The sequence below is a fragment of the Periophthalmus magnuspinnatus genome, chromosome 7 (assembly GCF_009829125.3).
Source record: "Periophthalmus magnuspinnatus isolate fPerMag1 chromosome 7, fPerMag1.2.pri, whole genome shotgun sequence".
Taxonomy (NCBI): Eukaryota; Metazoa; Chordata; class Actinopteri; order Gobiiformes; family Gobiidae; genus Periophthalmus; species Periophthalmus magnuspinnatus.
In genome coordinates this window covers 34816749-34837416 of record NC_047132.1, presented here as the reverse complement: position 1 = coordinate 34837416, position 20668 = coordinate 34816749, and the positions used below count along the sequence as shown (strand labels likewise).

Genomic DNA, 20668 nt, shown 5'->3' with positions numbered 1-20668 from the left:
CCTTTGTTACTTTGGTCCCAGCTCTCTGCAGGTCATTCACTAGGTCGCCCTGTGTGGTTCTTGAATTTTTGCTCACCGTTCTTGTGTCATTTTGACCCCACGGGGTGAGATCTTGCGTGGAGCCCCAGATCGAGGGAGATTATCAGTATTTTTTATGTCTTATATTTTCTGATATTTGCTCCCACAGTTGATTTCTGCACATAAGCTCTGACCTATTGCAGATCCAGTGTTTCCAGGCTGGTGCAGGTCTACAGTTTTGTTTGTGGTTCCTTTGCTCTTTGGTCTTGGCCATAGTGGAATTTGGAGTCTGACTGTTTGAGGTTGTGGACATGTGTCTTTTATACTGATAACGGGGGGGGGGGGGGGGGGCTGAGTCCTGGCTCCTCCCGCACGCAGGTGCAGCTCATCAGCGCAATCACCACAACCTGCTGCCATGGATTAGAAGGACCAGCTCCAGACACTCAAGCAAGATATTCATGTGGACACGCGGACAATCTGGCACTGTTTTTACCTTTGTGTCTTCTCTCGTTGTATCCTTATTTGGATTTTTTCCATGCTCCCCTCCAGATCATGTCTCCTGCACCATCACGGCTCCCGCGCTCCAACCCGGCTTCCCAGACCTGGTACAGCCCTGTCTCGCTTTGTTCACTGCACGCTACGCCTCTGGACCCCGCTCTGCACCCTGCTCCTTTCCCTGGCTCTGGTCGACTCGTCTCTGCCTCTGTGCCCCACATTCCCGGACCCCGGCTCGCATCCTGCTCCTCGCTCCAGCGCCGTCCGCACCGCTGGCTCTGTCTCGCCACCCGCCTTGTCCCTGGGTCCCGGCCTGCGCCTTGCCACTTGTTCCCCGTCAGCCCAACTCACATTGTTGTTTATTAATTCACCAACTGTAAATAAACACTGTCAACTTTCTTGCCTCTCTTGGTCCGATTAGCCAGCTTTACAACTCTCATAGTTGAAGTGAATCTATGATGAAAATTACAGGCCTCTCTCGTCTTTTTAAGTGGAAGAACTTGCACAATTGGTGGCAGACTAAATACTTGCTCCACTGTATACAGTTATAATACAATAGTACTACTGTACTATACAACTATATACATTACTACACTATATAGTTGATTAGTATATAGTATACGATACTGCTTTAGTCATGGGTTAGTCCTGGTCTAGTCCTGGTTTTGTCCTGTTTTTGTCCTGTTTTACCTCTGTCCCTCAGTGTAAGTTTTGCTCCTGTAGACATCAGGACTGGGTTTATATCCGAAATGGGACTTGCTGTCATGATGTTTCCTCCAAGAGCCTGAAACATGAGAATCCATCAACCTCCAAAACCCACAACCTCCAGAAGATATAGAAGATAGAGAAGCTAGAGAAGAAACTGAAAACTACCACTTCATGACATCACACGGTGGAAAAGAGCATTTTGAGCTTTGGAGACATAGACTAATAATCAATGGTTACTCGAACATGTGTAAAACAAAACACAACTTCAGGTCTGTTTTTGAGGAGGTAGACTTAAAGCTCACAGGAGTCAGTAATGGTGCGTTCACAGTGGGGTATCAAGTTTACATTTAAAGTCTGTGGAGGATGTCTTGGCCATCTTGCGTTTCTGTGGTGCATTTTCAAGAATCAGAGCGGCACAAATCTGGCGCTGACGCAGCGCGTCATGAGCATTAGATGCTGTTTGTGCATTTGACGTTCTGTTCAGGTATCGGACACTGTTCGAGCGTTGGGCGCTCTGTTCAGGCGTTGGGCGCTCTGTTCAGGCGTTGGGCACTCTTTTCACGCATTGAATGCTCTGTTTGTGTGTCCAAAGCATCAGACGCCAGAGATGAAAAAGCTGAACTTATATGCTCCAGTAAAGTAGCAACGTCATTATCTGGAAAACGTAAAAAGACATCAGCTACAAAATAGCGGCAACTTAATTATCTTGGGTGCACCGGCTAGCATAAAGCCGAGTCATGGACCCAAACATGCCGAGGTCAAGCCAGGTGCCCCTGTTGATGGGTTTTATGTAATAAATACACTAAAGCCGCTCTCTCAACCTGGTCTGCCATTGTTCACACCGGGAAAACAAAACATTCAAGGGCACTCAGACTGCAATGGACGCCCTGGACGGGCATCAAATATTTTTCTCTGTCTGCCTCAAATCTAAAGACGTCCATCTTGAGGTGTCCAACGCACTTTAGATGCCCCAAACTGAACGCAGCATAAGATGGGATCTTTAAATGTGAATATGAAACAACAATGCGAAATCAAAATGGACATACGGCCACATTTCGGATCTGTTTCCCAGCAAACCATCGCAGCTGCTCCAGGACGGCTCTAAACACCTCCGTCTGGCATGCAGGAAGTGATATCACAGCATCCTGTAGCACCGCCTCCACACGGTCCAAGGTCACCGCTGCACCGAACTCGATACCTGTCAAAATAAAAGCTTAAATCAGCAAATTATAAAACATTTCACAATGACAGTCTGCACTTCCAAGTGTAAAATCACATGAGCCATTCACAGTCAGAACCCAGAGATTGTCCTTTCAAAATTAGAGCCCAGAGACTGACCCTTCATAATAAGACACCAGAGACTTTCTGAATAAGACACACCTGTCTCCGTGTGTTGTACTGAGTTCAGCTCTGGGACTTGAGTCGGAGAAATGAGCACCGGATACACCATGTTTTTAAACTTCACCTCAATGCCTGAAACACAAAGACCTAGTTTAGTCCTGGTTTAGTCCTGGTTCAGTCCTGGTTCAGTCCTGGTTACTGACCCACTTCTGTGTTCCCAACCACTATCCTGGACTCTGGGTGGGTCCACTTCAGATCCAGGAGCTGGTCCAAAGAGACTGGCTGGAACCAGGTGCAGCGAGGACTCCTGAAGACCAGAGACCAGGACTTTCCAGACCGGGTCAAGGACTGGACCAGGTTTAGACCAGAGCCAGAGGAGCACAGCCAGAGGAGCAGACAGGAGCAGAGCCAGAGGAGCAGACAGGAGCAGACCCAGAGGAGTAGACAGGGGGAGAACCAGAGGAGCAGAGCCAGAAGAGCAGACAGGAGCAGACCAAGAGGAGCAGACAGGGGGAGAACCAGAGGAGCAGAGCCAGAGGAGCAGAGCCAGACAATCAGAGACGGAGGAGCAGACAGGAGCAGAGCCAGAGGAGCAGACAGGAGCAGAGCCAGAGGAGCAGACAGGAGCAGAGCCAGAGGAGCAGACAGGAGCAGAGCCAGAGGAGCAGACAGGAGCAGAGCCAGAGGAGCAGACAGGAGCAGAGTTTCTGGTGAGCTTTTAAACTTAACTTTGACAAAACTTAAACGGACCTTTGCTATAATGACACATTCTCACCGACTCTAAACACAAACACATCACGTTGTACAAAAGATGTAATATTTTAAATACTTGCAGTATTCACAGTACACATACTACTAATTGCCTTCATAGTAAAATACTGGTGTTTTTGTCCATGGTGCTGAAACTTACGATGAGCTCCGGGGGGAAGATGACCTCCTGTGTGGGGTCAAAGGGCATGAACTCAGAGGGATCAAACAGAGCCCAGGTCAGACCTGAGTCCCGGTCCAAGTCCTGGTCTAGACCCTGGTCCCGGTTCATGCAGCAGCTGTCGGCTCTCCCTTTGCAGCAGCTGCCGTTCTGAAACATTCAAACCATTCACACACGTTTCACCTTCAGGGGCCAAAAGCACAGACCAGGGGCCCTGCCTCAATCTGCCCCAGGGCAGCTGTGGCAGAAAAGGCCTTAATGAGCAATGCTGTTTTTATGGTTTTAGAGACTCAAGGGCAAAGGGTGCAGGTCATGTGATGGACTCATGATGAGATGTGTTAAACTTTCCTCTACAGAAGCTCATGACATCACCGATGGTCAAAGGTCAAAGGACAAACCCTTATTACAACAGTTATGCCATTTTAAACAATACAGTTATAACTATTCTTTATTCTAAATTAAGCATGCGGTCGTCACCCTTAACCCTTGAAGTTGTGTCCATCATACTCATCATTAGCTTGACTTTATTTTAATTATTTTATGCTAGAAACACTTGAAACACTGAAACAACAATGTTCTGTCAGTTGAACCTCAGTTCTCCTTCATTTAAGTTAAATAGTGTTCACAAATAAAGTTTAATCTCAAACATCATTTCAAACATTGTTAAATACCATATGGCTGTAAGCTCATGCCAGATCACACACTACACTTAGATCAGAGCTTCCATGTTTGTCTTTCATCTGTTTGTGCATTAAATGTGCTGTAAACAACAACGCTGGGCTGAGATTTAACTTCAAATAAACAGATTTAAATAATACAAACAGACTGTTACATGTAGTTTGTCCATGTGTTGCCATAGTAAGTGACAAGTGTTTGTGCAGAAGTATCTGGGCATGTGCAGATCCACCTTTAATGGTTAGGGGTTAGGGGTTTACCCTCTTGGTCTCACCTGGACTTTATCCTGATCCAGACCCAGGTCTTTAGTCTGACAGCCATTCTGTATCGCTCCACAGCTTCCGTCCTGGTCAAACGAGAGAAAAGAGTTTAACCCTAAAGCACTTTAATCTGAGAGGGGCAGACGGGGACAGGACAGGGACAGACAGGGACAGGACAGGGACAAGACGGGGACAAGACGGGGACAGACCAGGGACAGGACAGGGTAAGGCAGGTAAGGTAGTTTAGTGTGTAAATGTCCATAGGCTCTGTACTGGACTTAGTGGGTGAGGGGGTAGGGTTTAGGGGATGAGGGGTCAGGGGGGTGAGAGGATAAGGTTTAGGGGGTTAGGGAGTAATGGTGGGTTAGGGTTTAGGGGGTTAGCGGATTGGAGGGGAGGGGTTAGGGTTTAGGGGGTTAGCAGATGAAGGGGTGGGGGGTTAGTGGGTGAGGGGTGAAGGTTTAAGGTGTAGTTTACCAGAGTAAAGGTCTTAAAGCCCTCCAGAATGGGTCTGTACCCGGTGCAGCGACACAAATTTCCTACAAAAGGCCACACTTAAAACAAAGTCAAATACATTCTGTTCACAAAAGCCCGACCCCAAGCAGCAGTAGTAGCAGTAGTAGCAATAGTTATAGTAGTTATTAGTAGTAGTAGCAGTTGTGGTAGTAGCAGTTATAGTAGTAGCAGTAGTACCCTGAAAGGCCTGGTGCAGCTGCTCCATGTGGGGTGTGGGGTTGTTCCGGAGTAGAGCGTACATGGACATGACGAGGCCTGGTGTACAGAAGCCACACTGCGAGCCATGAGCGTGAGAGATACGCTCCTGAAACACACAGTTATACACATTTAAACGTATAAGTGAACTACACACATGAACATATATGAGCAACACACATGAACATATATGAAAGTTTTGATGTTGTTGTTCTCTATTGACCCCCGTCAGCTGACAAGTTTTTATGACAACCTTGAAAAAATAATAAGTGAAGGTAACCTCGAAAAGGAAGTCTTAATAATGGGAGATTTTTAATATAAACTGGGAAGATAAATCCACAAGAAAAAAATTGAAACAGATTACAGACAAATTTGATCTAACACAAATAGTCTGTGGCCCCACAAGAATAACTAATTCTTCCAGCACACAAATTGACCTAAAATTGTCTAATCGGCCAGAAAGGACTGTCAAATTGTTCAATATGTTAACAGGTCTATCTGACCACAATCTCACTCTAGTGGTCAGGAAACTTACCAAAAGGCGCTTCCATCCATCTGCTAAGTCCGGTGAAACCACTGGGATACCCAAAAATAAATAGAGACTGTTGCAGCAGCTAACCAAGGAAACTGGGATGGCGTACTGTCCGGCATTGATGGTGAGAAGGACAGTATTACATTTCAAAATACCCTCCAGAAAACCATAAGGGACGACACTCAAAAAATTGGATTCAAACGATATAAAAACACTACTCCCTGGATAAATACAGATATAATAAATCTCATGAAAGAGCGTGACCACGCCCTCAAAAAAGCACTAAAAACAAGAACCACTCATGATCGAGGTCTTTGTCATGTTAAACAGAGGAGTAAGAGCATTAAGGACAGCAAAAGAGAATTTCTTTCTCAGTATAATCAACAAAGCAAACGGAAATTCAAAACTGATATGGGATCAACTAAAGAACGATGTCCACATACTAATGTATACTGGTGACACGGTAATACACACACACACACACACACACACACACACACACACACAGCAACAACATCTCCCAGGGTGCGGACAAACACTCCATGGCTCAAATCTCATCTTGGCTAAATCACTCCTGTCTTAAATTGAATAAATACAAAACAGTAGCAATGATTTTCAGTAAATCCAACAACACTTTCCATACAGTTCCAGACGTCCTTGTCTCTGGAGAACGGCTGCAGATTTTCCCACAGTACAAATATCGGAATTCTAATAGACTCAAAATTATCATTAAAATCTCACATTAATAAAATAAATAATCATATAAAATTCAGTATTCGCAACTTCAAGCATATTCAACATGAAATGTTCACCCGAGCAGCTAAAATGTTCATGCACTCAATGATTCTTTATCACATTACCTACTGTTTACCGTCTGGAAAAACCACAACACTGAAACCTCTGCAATCACTCTACAAGAGAACTGTTAAAATTCTGGATAAAAAAAACAAACCATTTTCATCACTGTCCAATATTCCAAAAACACCACTTACTCAGCCTGGATAACATGATCAAATACTCTCTGCCTAATCTATCAAATCATTCATGGTCTATCACCACTCAGTCATTTCCATCAGAACCTCCAGCCACAGTAGAACTCGAGGAGCAGCACGAGGAGCAGCACGAGGAGCAGCACGAGGACACGGCGTCATCCCCCTCAGAAAATGTTCCATTGGGCAAACAGCTTTTTCTGTTCGTACTGCCTGACTGATTAAAATACAGTTAAAACAACGGCTAATGCAAACCAGATCTGTGAAAATTGACCTTATCCGCCGTCGCTGCCCCCTGCTGGCCTCTTGCCCTGTGTCTGTGTGCGATTGTCGTGTATTTGCTCTTTATGAGTGGTGTGTGTAGCTAAATGATTGTTGTGAGTCTTATTAATAGTGTATATCTTTCTCGACTGTTTTCTATGTATTTATTGTATTGTAATGTTTACTCTTGTTTTTAAGTGGACAGTATCTGCTGTGAGGGACAACGGATGAAAAACAGACTTAGGCTAATTCTGGCATATTTACAGAAATATTGATTAATATGCACTGTCCCTGAAATTACACACATGAACATATGAGAGATACACATATGAACATATATAAGCTACAAACATTAATATATAAGAGAGCTACACAAACAAACTTATACGAGAGATCCACACAAACATTTATGAGATACACTCATGAACACATACAGTGACTAGACCGTGTGCCTTTACGCACAACCGATGCATAATTAGCTCGTCAACCACAGACACTTTTGGAATCACTTTGGACATTTTAAGCGGTCGAAGTGTTGCTGAATTGCTATCTCTTTAATTCTACCTGCTCTACTGTTCTTGACTCTGTTGCTCCCAAAGACCGTCTGAGAGGAAGTGGAAAAAGGATGAGCTGTACGTTTCTTTGGGTATTTTAAAAGACTGAGTATTTATCAAACAGCTGTAAAGTGTGCCATCGACCCCAAGTACTTTTCAATACTCCATGTGAATCTTGTTGAGTCTACCAGTAATGTAATGTCAGTGTCATTGTGTGAACCTTTTTTGTGGAGAAAATTTACAGCTGTACAGCTGCTGACCCCTCTGTAAACCCTGACTCAGCTCTGGCCTGTACAGCTGCTGACCTCCCGTAAATCCCGACTCAGTCCCTGTAAACCCTGACTCAGCTCCTGTAAACCACGACGCAGTTCCTGTAAACTCTGACTCAGCTCCGCCCTGTACAGCTGCTGACCCTTCTGTAAACCCCTTTGCGATTTTTGAGCAGTGATCATGTGTTTCTTGGTGAACTAACCAAGGCAGGACACTCCTGTTTTGCTTTAAGAGTATGTGTGTATTTTATTGTTTTTTTTTTTATGTGATCTTATACTAGGTAAATCTATAAAGTCTGTTCTTTTAGTTTTCAAGACTACGTTTTTACTAAGCATTTTTGAAAAGCATTCTCAAAACGCTTTGAATACTTAAAATTGGATCCAAGACATGTGCTACTTGCCCCATAGCACTTGTTGCCACCCTCAGCCTGTGCCACCTCTCAGCACATCTGTTAGCACATCTCCACCCTGGGCCTGCGCTGTGTGAGTCTGCATCATCACTTTTTTATTTAACTGTGCTTTTTACTTATGTCATGATCCCTGCATTATCTGTGTCCCTGTGTGCTCTCCCCCTCCCCTCCCTGCCTGAACCCGGAGCTGGGCGGAGTTCCTATCTCCTCCCATGCGCACCTGGAGCGCATCAAGACAATTACCACCACCTCCTGCCGAGTATATGAGGGCTCGCCAGAAGACACTCGGTGCCAGATCGTCCGCGTGTCAAACATTCCTGCTCTCTCGCTCGTTCCTGCTCCTGACCCTGCGCTCCAGCTCCGGTACATTCCACCCCTCGTCTTCGCCTCCTGTCCTGTCTTGGTCTCTGGCTTGCTTCCCGTCTCCTGCCCTGGCTCCCGCTCTCTGGATTACCCCTGCTCGGTCCTCTCTTCGTTCCGGTCCTGGCTTTCCCCGATCCTGCTCTACACTACGCCCGCCTGGTTTGCCTCCTGCTCCCCGTTCCTGGTGTGTGTTTAATGAACTATTGACTATTGTTTCTGCACGAACTGTAAATAAACACCGTAAATCTGCCCCGAGTCTGCACTCCTTGGTCCGCACCTGCACCTGCCGTTACGACAACTTATTCGTCTTAACTTTGGAAACAACTATGACAATTTCTCTAATCTTGAGTTTGGAAATAATGCAAACCAACAAACTCATGCTTTTGAACATATCCAATTAGATATGAAATATGGCAATGTCCAATCAACCACTTCTTTTCATAAAATGCAAATATCTCAATTCAAGAATCTTTGTCCCTCAGAACCTAGGCTCATAAACCAAATGCCAAGTCTCTCAATCTTGTATGACTATTTTTCACTTGATGAAAACTACTGTGTTGCTTGCAATTGAAACCAAAAGCTCTACTTCCTACCAATTTGTAAAACAACGGAGACTTATTCTCCTATTACTTTTACTATCTGGGTTTAATCTTGGCCAGAGGTTCAAACACCATCTGACCTTAAATCTCTTCCTGGTCTTAAAATAATTCATCTCAAAGTCCGTAGTCTGCTTCCTAAAACTGATCAAGTTTGAATATGGGTAAAATCAACGGGAGCTGATATAACTTATCTCTGAAACCTGGCTGAAAAAATCTGTACCCGATAAGGATGTTTTCATAAATGGCTTTCAAATCTACCGTGCTGATAGACCATCCCTTCATGTAAATTTGATTCAAGCTGAATCCCTTCATAAACAAATGGAATTCTTAGCATTAAAAGTAGAAATTGCTAAAGGGTCACATATAAATGTCGTAGGGTGCTATAGACCTCCTTCTGCCAACCCCGGTACAATTCAGTCTCTTAAGGACTCTATTAAAACTTGATTGAAATGAAACAATTCTAATTGGAGACTTAAACTGGGACTGGCTTAGTTCAAGTTCTAATGATTTTTGATGAAGTTTTGTGCGATCAATTGAATATAACACAGGATAATTGCGTCTCCAATTTGATTAAACAACAAATGTCTCTCAAAGTCCACCTTGATTGACTTGATTTTGACAAATGCCCTTCACAAATATTCTTCAACTGGGGTTTTTTGCATTGACCTGAGTGACCACTGTATTGTGCCACTGTCAGAAACACTAAAATTGATAAAAGGAAATCACAAATCATTATAAAAAGAGATTTAAAACATTTCAATGAACAAGGATTTCACCATGATCTATGCAAATGTCAGTGGAACAGAATTGAACTCATACCAGATGTTGAAACAGCCTGGACTTTTTCCCATGAATGTTTCATGACTATTGTTAACAAACATGCTCCCTTTAAGAACTTTAGAATTAAAGGTAGAGAAAACCCCTGGTTCACAGCAGAGTTGGTAAATGCTTTACGTGAGAGAAATGTGGCCTGGGCAAAGGCAAGAAAAAGTTATTTAAAATGTGATTGGGATAAAAAAAAAAAAAAAAAAAAAAAAGTTGTTTCTTAATAAAAAAAATAATAATCTAAATCTGAATTCTATTTGTCTGTTACATCTGACAGTCTCTTACTATTGATAATAATTCACATGCCTTGCCTAATCATGTAGTTCATAATTCATTAAATATTTATGATAAATCTGAAATTCTAAACTGTTTACTGTTTTTCTAAACATTTTAGAGCCTCTGCTTTTTCCATGAAATCCCCTCCACCTGGAAAATCAGCCTGAACCATTTCTAGATCTTTCAACATTTAGTTTCCAGCCATTTACTTTGAGTCAAGTTCACTGTAAAGGATTTTATATTTTACCATGCTAATTTTTGCTTATTTTATCAAAGTGTATTTCTGCATGTTTTACAACTGCTCTGACCACGTGACATTTGACTTCTGCTGACATCTACACTCTACCCCAGACTGTTTTCAGTTAAAAATAGACTATAGACTTCCTCTTCTTGACTTTTCTGTTCCAGTACATGTTCCATTCTTATTGAAATGTTATCGCCTCTATGTCTTATGCAAATTTTTGTTAATAAAACCCTGTGGTTGAGGAAATAGCCTCGGATGGTCCAGGACGAGCTGTAGAAAGTGCTGCTGCCCCCTTGTCACAAGTTAAACTGATTCTGCCTTCTGTGTTTTACTCTTATCTAGATAAATAGTTAGAGAAAGTTCTGACAAAGCACCTATTGATTATTAATAACTGTGTGATTTTCTGACATTCACAAACCACTAAAATCCTTGGATGTGCGCAAACCACATGGACCAGACCTAGTTGATGCTTATTTTCTGAAAAATGCAGCTGATTTTAACTTAACCGTGAATATTATGGAAATTCCCAAAATTTGGAAATCGGCATTTGTCACTCCATTGTTCAAAGGTGGTTAATCAAAAATTCAAAATAACTGAAGACCAATTTCCAAACTCTGTATTCTATCAAAAACTTTGGAATCTCTGGTGAATGAATAGTTAAAAAAGAATATTTACACTCTAAAAATATTCTATCTTAATTTCAGTCATGATTTAGGAAAGGCCATAGTACTGTAACTGCAACTCTGAAGGTAAAAAATGACATCTCAACAGGTTTAGACCACAAACAACACTATGCCTCGCTATTCATTGATTTGTCAAAAGTGTTTGATTCTGTGAATCACAATATACTTAAACAGAGGCTGATCAGTATAGGATTGTCTGCTATGGCTGTTGGATTTGCAACTATCTCAGATAGATCTCAGTGTACTAAGTCAGATGATATGTGCTCTGATACTCTGACAAAAGGAGTGCTGCAAGGGTCTGTATTGGGGCCACTCCTGTTTTCTATTCATATTAATAATGTTGGCCAAGATCTCATTGATGCAAATTATCACTTCTATGCTGATGATATGGTTCTTAATTGGTGGCAAGAGTTTTGGAAAAACAATAAATTCTATGTGGCATTGATTCAACAAGGTGCCGTTCCACCACATCCCAAAGATGCTCTATCGGGTTGAGATCTGGTGACTGTGGGGCCATTGTAGTTCAGTGAACTCATTGTCATGTTCAAGAAACCAATTTGAAATGATTGGAGCTTTATGACATGGTGCATTATCCTGCTGGAAGTAGAGGAGGAGGACGGTACATGGTGGTCATGAAGGGATGGACATGGCCAGAAACAATGTTCAGGTAGTCGTGGCATTTAAACGATGCCCAATTAGCACTAAGGGACCTAAAGTGTGTGTCATAGTTCTACCTGTTTGCTTGTTTTCTTTCCTCAGTCCGGCTCCGTTTTTCAGCCTGTTCCGGCCCTTCTTTTGTTACCTCCCTGGTTTCCCAGCAGCTGCCTCTCATTTTGCTAATCAGCTCAGGGTAGCCTATATATACTGCTTCTGTTCAGTTAGTTCTTGCTAGATTGTTGACTAGACAAGAGCAACTTTCAAGCTCCTCTGATATACTCTGTTGTTTGCATTTCTGCAATTCTGTACCTGCATTTATATCTGTTGGAGTTACCTGTTCCTGAGTTTATTGGTCCAGCCTGTTTCCCCATTTGAATCCCCAGTGTGGAAGAGCTTTTCGTTGATATTAAATAAGACTTTATTCCTCAGTTGTTTAGTCCCTGATTTAGCATATTCTGAATTACCTGCTTAAAGGACACTTTCTGTTGTAGTTTGAGACATTTGACGGTTCACTTCGTGTTGCATTTGAGTCCAGTTTACCGGTGTGACAGTGTGCCAAGAAAACATCCCCCACATCATTACACCACCACCACCAGCCTGCACAGTGGTAACAAGGCATGATGGATCCATGTTCTCATTCTGTTTACGCCAAATTCTGACTCTACCATTTGAATGTCTCAACAGAAATCGAGACTCATCAGACCAGGCAACAGTTTTCCAGTCTTCAACTGTCCAATTTTGGTGAGGTCGTGCAAATTGTAGCCTCTTTATCCTATTTGTAGTGGAGATGAGTGGTACCCGGTGGGGTCTTTTGCTGTTGTAGCTCATCCGCCTCAAGGTTGTGCGTGTTGTGGCTTCACAAATGCTTTGCTGCATCCTCGGTTGTAACGAGTGGTTATTTCAGTCAACTCTCTTCTATCAGCTTGAATCACTCGGCCCATTCTCCTCTGACCTCTAGCATCAACAAGGCATTTTCTCCCACAGGACTGACACATACTGGATGTTTTTCCCTTTTCACTCCATTCTTTGTAAACCCTAGAAATGGTTGTGCGTAAAAATCCCAGTAACTGAGCAGATTGCGAAATACTCAGACCGGCCCGTCTGGCACCAACAACCAATTCAATTCAATTCAATTCATTTATTTTTGTAACGGCCAAAATCACAACAACAGTTGTCTCGAAGGGCGTTCATGTTTTGGTTGATGGGGGAAACCGGAGTACCCGGAGGAAACCCATCCAGACACGGGGAGAAACATGAAAAACACACAACCAGGCCACGCTCAAAATTGCTTAAATCACCTTTCACCCCTAAATGCACTGAAGCAACTGCCATGTGATTGGTTGATTAGATAATTGCATTAAGGAGAAATTGAACAGGTGTTCCTAATGATCCTTTAGGTGAGTGTATGTGTCAGACACAGTGCACATTTAGTGTAGCTCAATAGACCTCGCCTACATACAAAAACTGTAAACAAAAGCTGTTTTCAGTATCAATGTGGTTAGTTCCTCCCTTCAGACAGATATAAGGCAATGTTCACCAGCAATGTGACCTGAACTGAAGAAGTAATCTGACCTGAACTGCAGAAGCAGCTTGGATGAGCAGCCAAACATCTTCACTCCTACAACTTTTTGTCCAGTTGACAAATTTTACTTTTGGGTTTTACTCCACATCTGGGAGTATGACATCATCGCATGTGAAAACCAACAATGAACCTAAACTGCATGAGGTCTATTCAGGGTAAATACTACTGATACTACTACTATGATTACAATTACTACTGATACTACTACTATTGATACTGATACTACTACTACTCACCTGGACTGGGTGCAGTTTTCGGGCCGTAGAGCCGATGCCTTCAACAGTGGTGACAGCAGCGAGGTGCAGAGAACAGAGAGGAGCCAGGCATGCATTCACCGCGAGATGGCTTCAGACTGCTAAAGAAAAGATACCGGATGCCCTCCCATTCTACTGAATCCCTGTGTGTCAGATGCCCTCCCATCCTCCCAAATTCCTGTGTGTCAGATGCCCTCCCACCCCTCCATATTTAATAATAAAATATAATAGTCCCCGGTGCAGTGGTGCAAAAAGGATACAGGGGGCGCTGTGAGTCCAGGTTGAAGCGTGATATCATGACAGTGCACGCACCGCATCCACCCTCAGCACAGCCCAGTTTTGTCCCAGTCAGACCCACTAAAACCAGACCAAACTGGAGTTAAACCAGGGTTAGACCAGATTTAGACCAGGGTTACACTTGGGTTAGACCTGGGTTAGACTAGGATTAAATTTAGGTTAGATTTTAGTTAGGCCAGGGTTAGACCAGATTTAGACCAGGATTAGACTTGGGTTAGACTTGAGCTAGACCTGAGCTAGACCTGAGCTAGACTAGGGTTAGACCAGTATTAAACTTGGGTTGGAATTTAGTTAGACTTGGGTTAGACCAGAGTTAGACCAGGGTTAGACCAGGGTTAGACCAGAGTTAGACTAGGATTAGATTAATCGTAGCTGGTCTGCTACAAAGCTGGTTGGACAAAGTCAGGCTTTACTTCAGTGAGATGCTTCTCAAAGCCTGAATCTCAGCTCAGACATAACGAAGCAAAGTTAGAGCATCACTGAACACGCTTACTGGGAAAGGGGCGTGTCTGAGTGCACTCACGGGGAAAGGGGCGTGTCTGAGTGCACTCGCGGGAAAAGGGGGGGTGTCTGAGCATGCTCACAGGGAAAGGGGTGTGTCTGAGCGTGCTCACAGGGAAAGGGGTGTGTGTCAGTTTTATCCAGAGTGGGCCGTCTGCTCAATAGCTGATTATAAAATATTCTATTTTAAAAGCTAAAAACAACAAATTATATATAGATTTCTTTTAAATCTACTTCTTTGCACAGTTTAACAGGTTTAGTTTCATAAATTGTAGCCAAAAATAAATTGGAAAAAAACAGCACACTTAATGCTCATTGCTTCATCCAATAGTTTGTGAATGAACCAGGAGCAAAGTGAGGTTTTCTGAGGCTATGGGAGGATGAGTGGCACAGTGCATACAGTGGAATATAACATTTATGAATCTGAAGAACATTTTCTCAGAGGACCAAAGGAAGCACTCTCATAAAGGACAGAAGAGTTCTACATAAGAGCGCCCCCTCTGGTGAGTGCTGCACCTTTGAACCTCAGTGAGTTGAACGTCTGTCTGCACACTCGTGTTTCTAAGTGATTACATGTAATGGAGAGGGTTTACCACAGCATATAACCACAGCCCACATATTCAAACTATAGCACCGATCAATAATATGTGCAGAAAGACTTAAAGGGACAGATCTGTGCTGAGTCTTAACTCGGGCTCTGAACCCGCTCCAGACCAGGTTAGCTCTGCCGCTCTCTTACTATACTCTAGTATACGACATAGTATACTATAGTAAGAGAGCGGCAGAGCTTACATCACTATAGTAACTATAGTGATGTAACCACGCTGAAAAGTGAGCCGCCTTTGTGATACAGGAAATGCACAGTTTGAGCTTGACTAACCCAGTTTAGCAGTCTGGTTTGATAGTTTATCCCTCTGGTCTAACCCTGATCTAAAAGTGCAGACAAGAGAAAGGTTCAGGCTGCATTGACCTGGTACATTGTGGGAAGCAGAGTTTGTGGGTAGAATTCTTACATTTCCTGCGCAGGTAGAACAAGAGGGTCATCTCAGGGTCAGGATTCTTCTCAACTACCTGAAACAAAGGATCAAAAACTCCAACCAGACATAAAATGCTGCAATACTACACTGTGTACATGGTTTGAAATACTGCAGTACTGCACCGTGTACACGGTCTGAAACACTGTAGTACTACACCGTGTACACGGTCTGAAACACTGTAGTACTACACCGTGTACACGGTCTGAAACACTGTAGTACTACACCGTGTACACGGTCTGAAACACTGCAGTACTACACCGTGTACACGGTCTGAAACACTGCAGTACTACACCGTGTACACGGTCTGAAACACTGCAGTACTACATCAGGTGTCTGTACAATCTTTGTGGATCAGCCAATCACAGCTGTTGGGTTCAGCAGAAATTTTAAACATAGAAAGCACTGTCGCACACACCCACACACACACACCCACACACACACACACACACACACACACACCCACCCCGTCACACACACACTGTCACACACACCCCCCGTCACACTCACACACACACACACACTGTACACAGTGGACTTGTGTCCTGCAGTTGTCATTTCTATAAATGAGTGTTTTGAAGAAAAGGTCAAAGTTTCAGAGTTAATGTTTGATCAGAAACATCTGCACATTTCACAATAATCCACAGACCTGAGACCAGACCGGGATCCAGACTAGACTTTAGTCCTGGTTTAGTCCTGGTTTAACCCCACACCGCTGTTGGGTGAGTGGTTAGATAAAACATTAGTCTCAGTCTTGGATAAAGGTTTAATTTCACTCTCCTGGTCCAGTCCTGGTTAGTTCCGGTATAGTCCTAGTTTAGTCCTGATCCAGTCCTTTTCTAATCCTGGTCCAGTCCTGGTCCAGTCCCGGTCTAGACCCGGTCTAGTCTTGGCCTCATGTTAAAGTCTATAAATCCATTGGTTTCAGTCTCTGATGTCGCCTCAGGAGGAGCTCACAAGACCAAAGCCACAATTAGAAATATCGTTTCAATAAAAGTCGCAGTAACAGTACTAACAGTACTAACAGCAGCAGCAGTACTACTACTGTTGTAGTAATAATATATTTTAGCAATAGTAGTAGCATCAGTAGTAGCAGTAGTAGTAATAGTAGTAGTACTTTTTAAAAGTATCTGTCTCACTGAAAGTAAAAAAGTGAAATCTTGTTTTTACCTTTTTGCCGTTGACAAAGAAGATGAGCTCATCAGATCCAGACCAGGTCACCGCCTCAGACCCGTTCTGGACCTGGGTCTTTTTGTCCCTCATTCTGGACTCCGGCTTAGTCCTGTTTAGTTCTAGGTTAGTCCTGGTTTACTTCTAAGTTAGTCCTGGTTTACTTCTAAGTTAGTCCTGGTTTAGTTAGTCTAATTTCACCCAAGCTTAAGACCCAGTTTCAGATCCAGCCCTAATGAAGTCCCTGGTTTAGTCCTGGTTTAACCTGAGTTAGTTGTGGTTAAATCCTGGTTTAGTTCTTGTTGTGTCTGTTGTAAGGTTTAAAGAGCAATCCTGGGCCCGCCTTACTGCGGTGTCCTCCTCTGTGATTGGCTGAGGCATGTTCTTCCTCTACTCTTTGATTGAGGCGTGTGACTCATCAGTATCTGAGGGATTTCATGTACAAAATAAATAATTATAATTAGGACCTAAAACTTTTGCAATGATGAATGCAAAAGCCTCCAGCATCAACAGCAGTGTCCAAACACCCAAACTAACCTGGACTAGAGCGGGACTAGAGCGGGACTAGAGCGGGACTATTACTGTTTGTTTTGGAGTGGCAGTAGTAGTAGCAGTATCATTAGTAGTAATAATAGTAGTATTAGTAGTATGAGCAGTAGGACTATCAGTGGTCGTAGTAGTAACAGCAGTAGTCATAGTAGTAATAGTATTAGCAGTAGTTCTGCTGTAGTCGCCCTCATCATTCATCAATGACTGCACGGTGGCCTAGAGAAAGTCGAGAGCTTTCAAAACACATATATTGTTACCGTGGTAACAGATATAGACTGTATGTTGTTACTATGGCAACATATATATTATTTTGGCTATAAATACTGCTGCTTTCACAGCACACACTGTTGTGTATGTAACCGACCACTTCCATCCATCTTCAGCTTATTCGTTCCAGGTCGTGGGAGCATGGGTCTAAACAGGGACTCCCAGATTTACCTTATTCCAGACACTTCTCTAAGGGAGTGCTCAGCCAAGGAAACCGCTTTTTAACCACTTGCATCGGCGATCTTGTCCTTTCAGTCATTACCCAAAGCGCATGGCCACAGGCTTTGTTTTGTCTGATTTTCCTGTTTGTTTTTGTGTGTATATCTCGGTGGCTGAGTGGCTCATGTCTCACAGCAGAAGGTTTGGTTGATCCCCGGGTCGCCCAGGCCTTTCTGTGTGGAGTTTTTCATGTTTCTCCTCGTGTCTGGATGGGTTTCCTCCGGGTACTCCGGTTTCCCCCATCAACCAAAACATGAACACCCTTCGAGACAACTGTTGTTGTGATTTTGGGCGTTACAAAAATAAAATGAATTGAAGTGTGGGTCAGACAAAGAGATCTAAACCTGGATTAAACCAACTCTAAACCAGGACTAAATGCACACAAACACACAACTGCACACACACATAACACATACACACACACCAATGCACACAAACACACACACAAATGCATGCAAACACACACACAAATGCATGCAAACACACACACGCACACAAACGCACATACAAATGCAAACACACAAATGCACACAAACACATACAAATGCAAACAAACACATATGCACACAACACACACACACACAAATGCACACAAAATACACATATGCAGAAACACATCCACACACAAAAACACACACACAATCACCTGCACAAAAACACAGACATGCATGTGTGGTAATCGAGGGGTTACTAATTTGAGATAGTACTAATAAATGTAAGTGTTGCAACAACGCCACCCCAAATCTACTTTGGGGACTAAACCCTAGATATAAGGCACACAGGTGAGAATCAAGATGAAAAAGCCAGGTTTCATTTACATCATGTTTATTTTACATATTAAAAGGAAACAGTGTTTTAGTTTAGTTAACAATGACGACAATATATATAAAATCTGGTTTCACCGTACACTCATTCAATTCATTAAACGTTTACCGAGCCCAAACCCACCGCCTGCCAGACCATGTACAGGGCGAAATAACACTGGATGCACAGAGCTCAGGTGCACCAGCCCGAGCTCAGCCCAGAACAGCACCACTAAAGGCGATCACACAGTGGGCCAACTTAAACTGTAATTTGAGCGAGGCAAAACAAAAGGCAAAGTAAAACGAAAGGCAGACAAGGCAAAAACAAAGCAAAGAGGCAAAGCAGAGCAAAAACAAAGCAAAGCAAAAAACAAACCAGCAGAGGTGCGTGCCCTGTGCCACTGCTGACCACTGACACCTAAAATGAATGGGGAATTAGCATTAGTCCTACAGCTCCATGGAACTGAACTCAGCTAAGGAGGGACACATACCGCTGGGTGAGTAGGGTGAGCACACCCAGGGTTGATGGCTGGTAGTCCGCTTTACACAGCTCACTTTCTGGAGTTTGAAATGAGACGCAAGATGTCCTGTGTCGTCCTTGGCACAATGCCAATTACACAACCAAACTAATAGTTAGAGGATGCATGCTTTGAGTTGAAATTACATTTGGGATGCATTTACCTTTTTCTATTGATGAAAACGCACCACTGTGTGTAATGGACCTGGTACAGCGAGTACAGCCGAGCAGTGGGACTACAAGGGACAGATGCGTAAGAATTTGGGGATTTTATGAATGAAAAGGTCCCACGGGGCATTACCTGTCACTGCAGATGAAGCACACAGCGATGCACACTTAGCCCAAGGTGCAATGTTACGGCCAAGCAGAGGAACTACATTTTATTCATTTTATTTAAATGGGACAGTGCGTTTTCATGAACAAATTTCAATATGCCAGAATTAGCCTGATGGTTACTTTTTTTTATTATTTGTCTTGGGCAAATAGACATCTTTTCTCTTGCATAGCCTAGGCAGCCACAATCAATGTCAATCAACATGATACAAGAGACAAGGAAAAATAAACAAAAACAGACAGCAAAACACACACCAAAAAAAAGAGTATCTCCAATTGCCCAAAAAGGAGTGGGAAGAAGAAAACTTATTTAATCCCACCCCCTCTGCTATTATTTCTTAATTTTTAGCATACTTTACTTCCTTTTCATGATTGTATTACATGATTACATTGGGGACTATGAGTTAAACTCATGCAACTTATGTGTTACATCATATTGGATAAGGTGCCAACAATGGTAAGGAAAGTTATTAATACCAACAATGGTAACGGACAGTAAATACCAACAATGGTAATGAACAGCAATACAGCAATAGTAATGGACAATAAATACGACAATAGTAATGGACAGCAAAATACAACAATGGTAATGGACAACAATACCAACAATGGTAATGGACAACAGATACCAACAATGGTAAAGAAATGGCAGATACAAGCCAGCATTACAAGATTACTGAAATTATATTAAGACTCTTCCTCTAGATACTGCGACCAGATCATATTTTTATATCGATGCTTGAACGTACTGATACTATGGCATTGCTTGATGTGTATATCCAGACTGTTCCAAAGTTTAACACCACACACCGATACACAGAAACTTTTTCGAGTAGTTCTAACTTTAGGCAATTTGAATTTCTCATATTCTCTAAGATTGTATGTTCTCTCTTTGGCTGTAAACAAAACTTGCAGCTTACTCGGTAACACGTTTATGGAAGCTTTAAATAGTATAGTTAATGTAACATATTTTACAAGATCAGGAATTTTTAGGAGCTTTGAATATATGAACAAAGCATGTGTGTGCTCCAAGTATCCGACTTTATGGATGATTCGCAAAGCACGTTTCTGTAATACAACTAGTGGATTAAGTGTAGATTGGTAAGTATTCCCCCACACTTCAACACAATAAGTGAGGTATGGGAGTACTAAGGAACAGTATAAAGTACGTAGGGCATTTTGATCAAGGTAGTTTTTTGCTTTATTTATTATTGCGAGGCTTTTTGAGATTTTGCTTTTTATTTGTCTAATATGGGCTTTCCATGATAATTTATTGTCTATTATAACACCCAAAAATTTTATCTCATTTACACTTTCAATTTGAACATCATCAATCAGGATTGG

The 20668-nt window shown here is 42.7% G+C and overlaps 1 protein-coding gene across 1 annotated transcript in view; it reads right to left on the bottom strand.

Moving 5' to 3' along the window:
* LOC117373101 (xanthine dehydrogenase/oxidase-like) overlaps nucleotides 1-16930 on the bottom strand; it is a 38406-nt gene extending 21476 nt beyond the window's left edge. Inside the window, exons 1-12 of the mRNA XM_033968956.2 lie at nucleotides 16637-16930; nucleotides 15446-15503; nucleotides 13895-13991; nucleotides 13617-13725; nucleotides 5119-5245; nucleotides 4903-4964; nucleotides 4440-4511; nucleotides 3473-3640; nucleotides 2766-2910; nucleotides 2602-2694; nucleotides 2268-2419; nucleotides 1204-1297 (exon numbers count right to left, since the gene is read on the bottom strand). Coding sequence (XP_033824847.1) covers nucleotides 1204-1297; nucleotides 2268-2419; nucleotides 2602-2694; nucleotides 2766-2910; nucleotides 3473-3640; nucleotides 4440-4511; nucleotides 4903-4964; nucleotides 5119-5245; nucleotides 13617-13725; nucleotides 13895-13991; nucleotides 15446-15503; nucleotides 16637-16729 — 1270 coding nt within the window. The 5' untranslated portion in view covers nucleotides 16730-16930. The remainder of the gene's footprint in view (nucleotides 1-1203; nucleotides 1298-2267; nucleotides 2420-2601; nucleotides 2695-2765; nucleotides 2911-3472; nucleotides 3641-4439; nucleotides 4512-4902; nucleotides 4965-5118; nucleotides 5246-13616; nucleotides 13726-13894; nucleotides 13992-15445; nucleotides 15504-16636) is intronic.
* Nucleotides 16931-20668: the final 3738 nt, after the last annotated feature.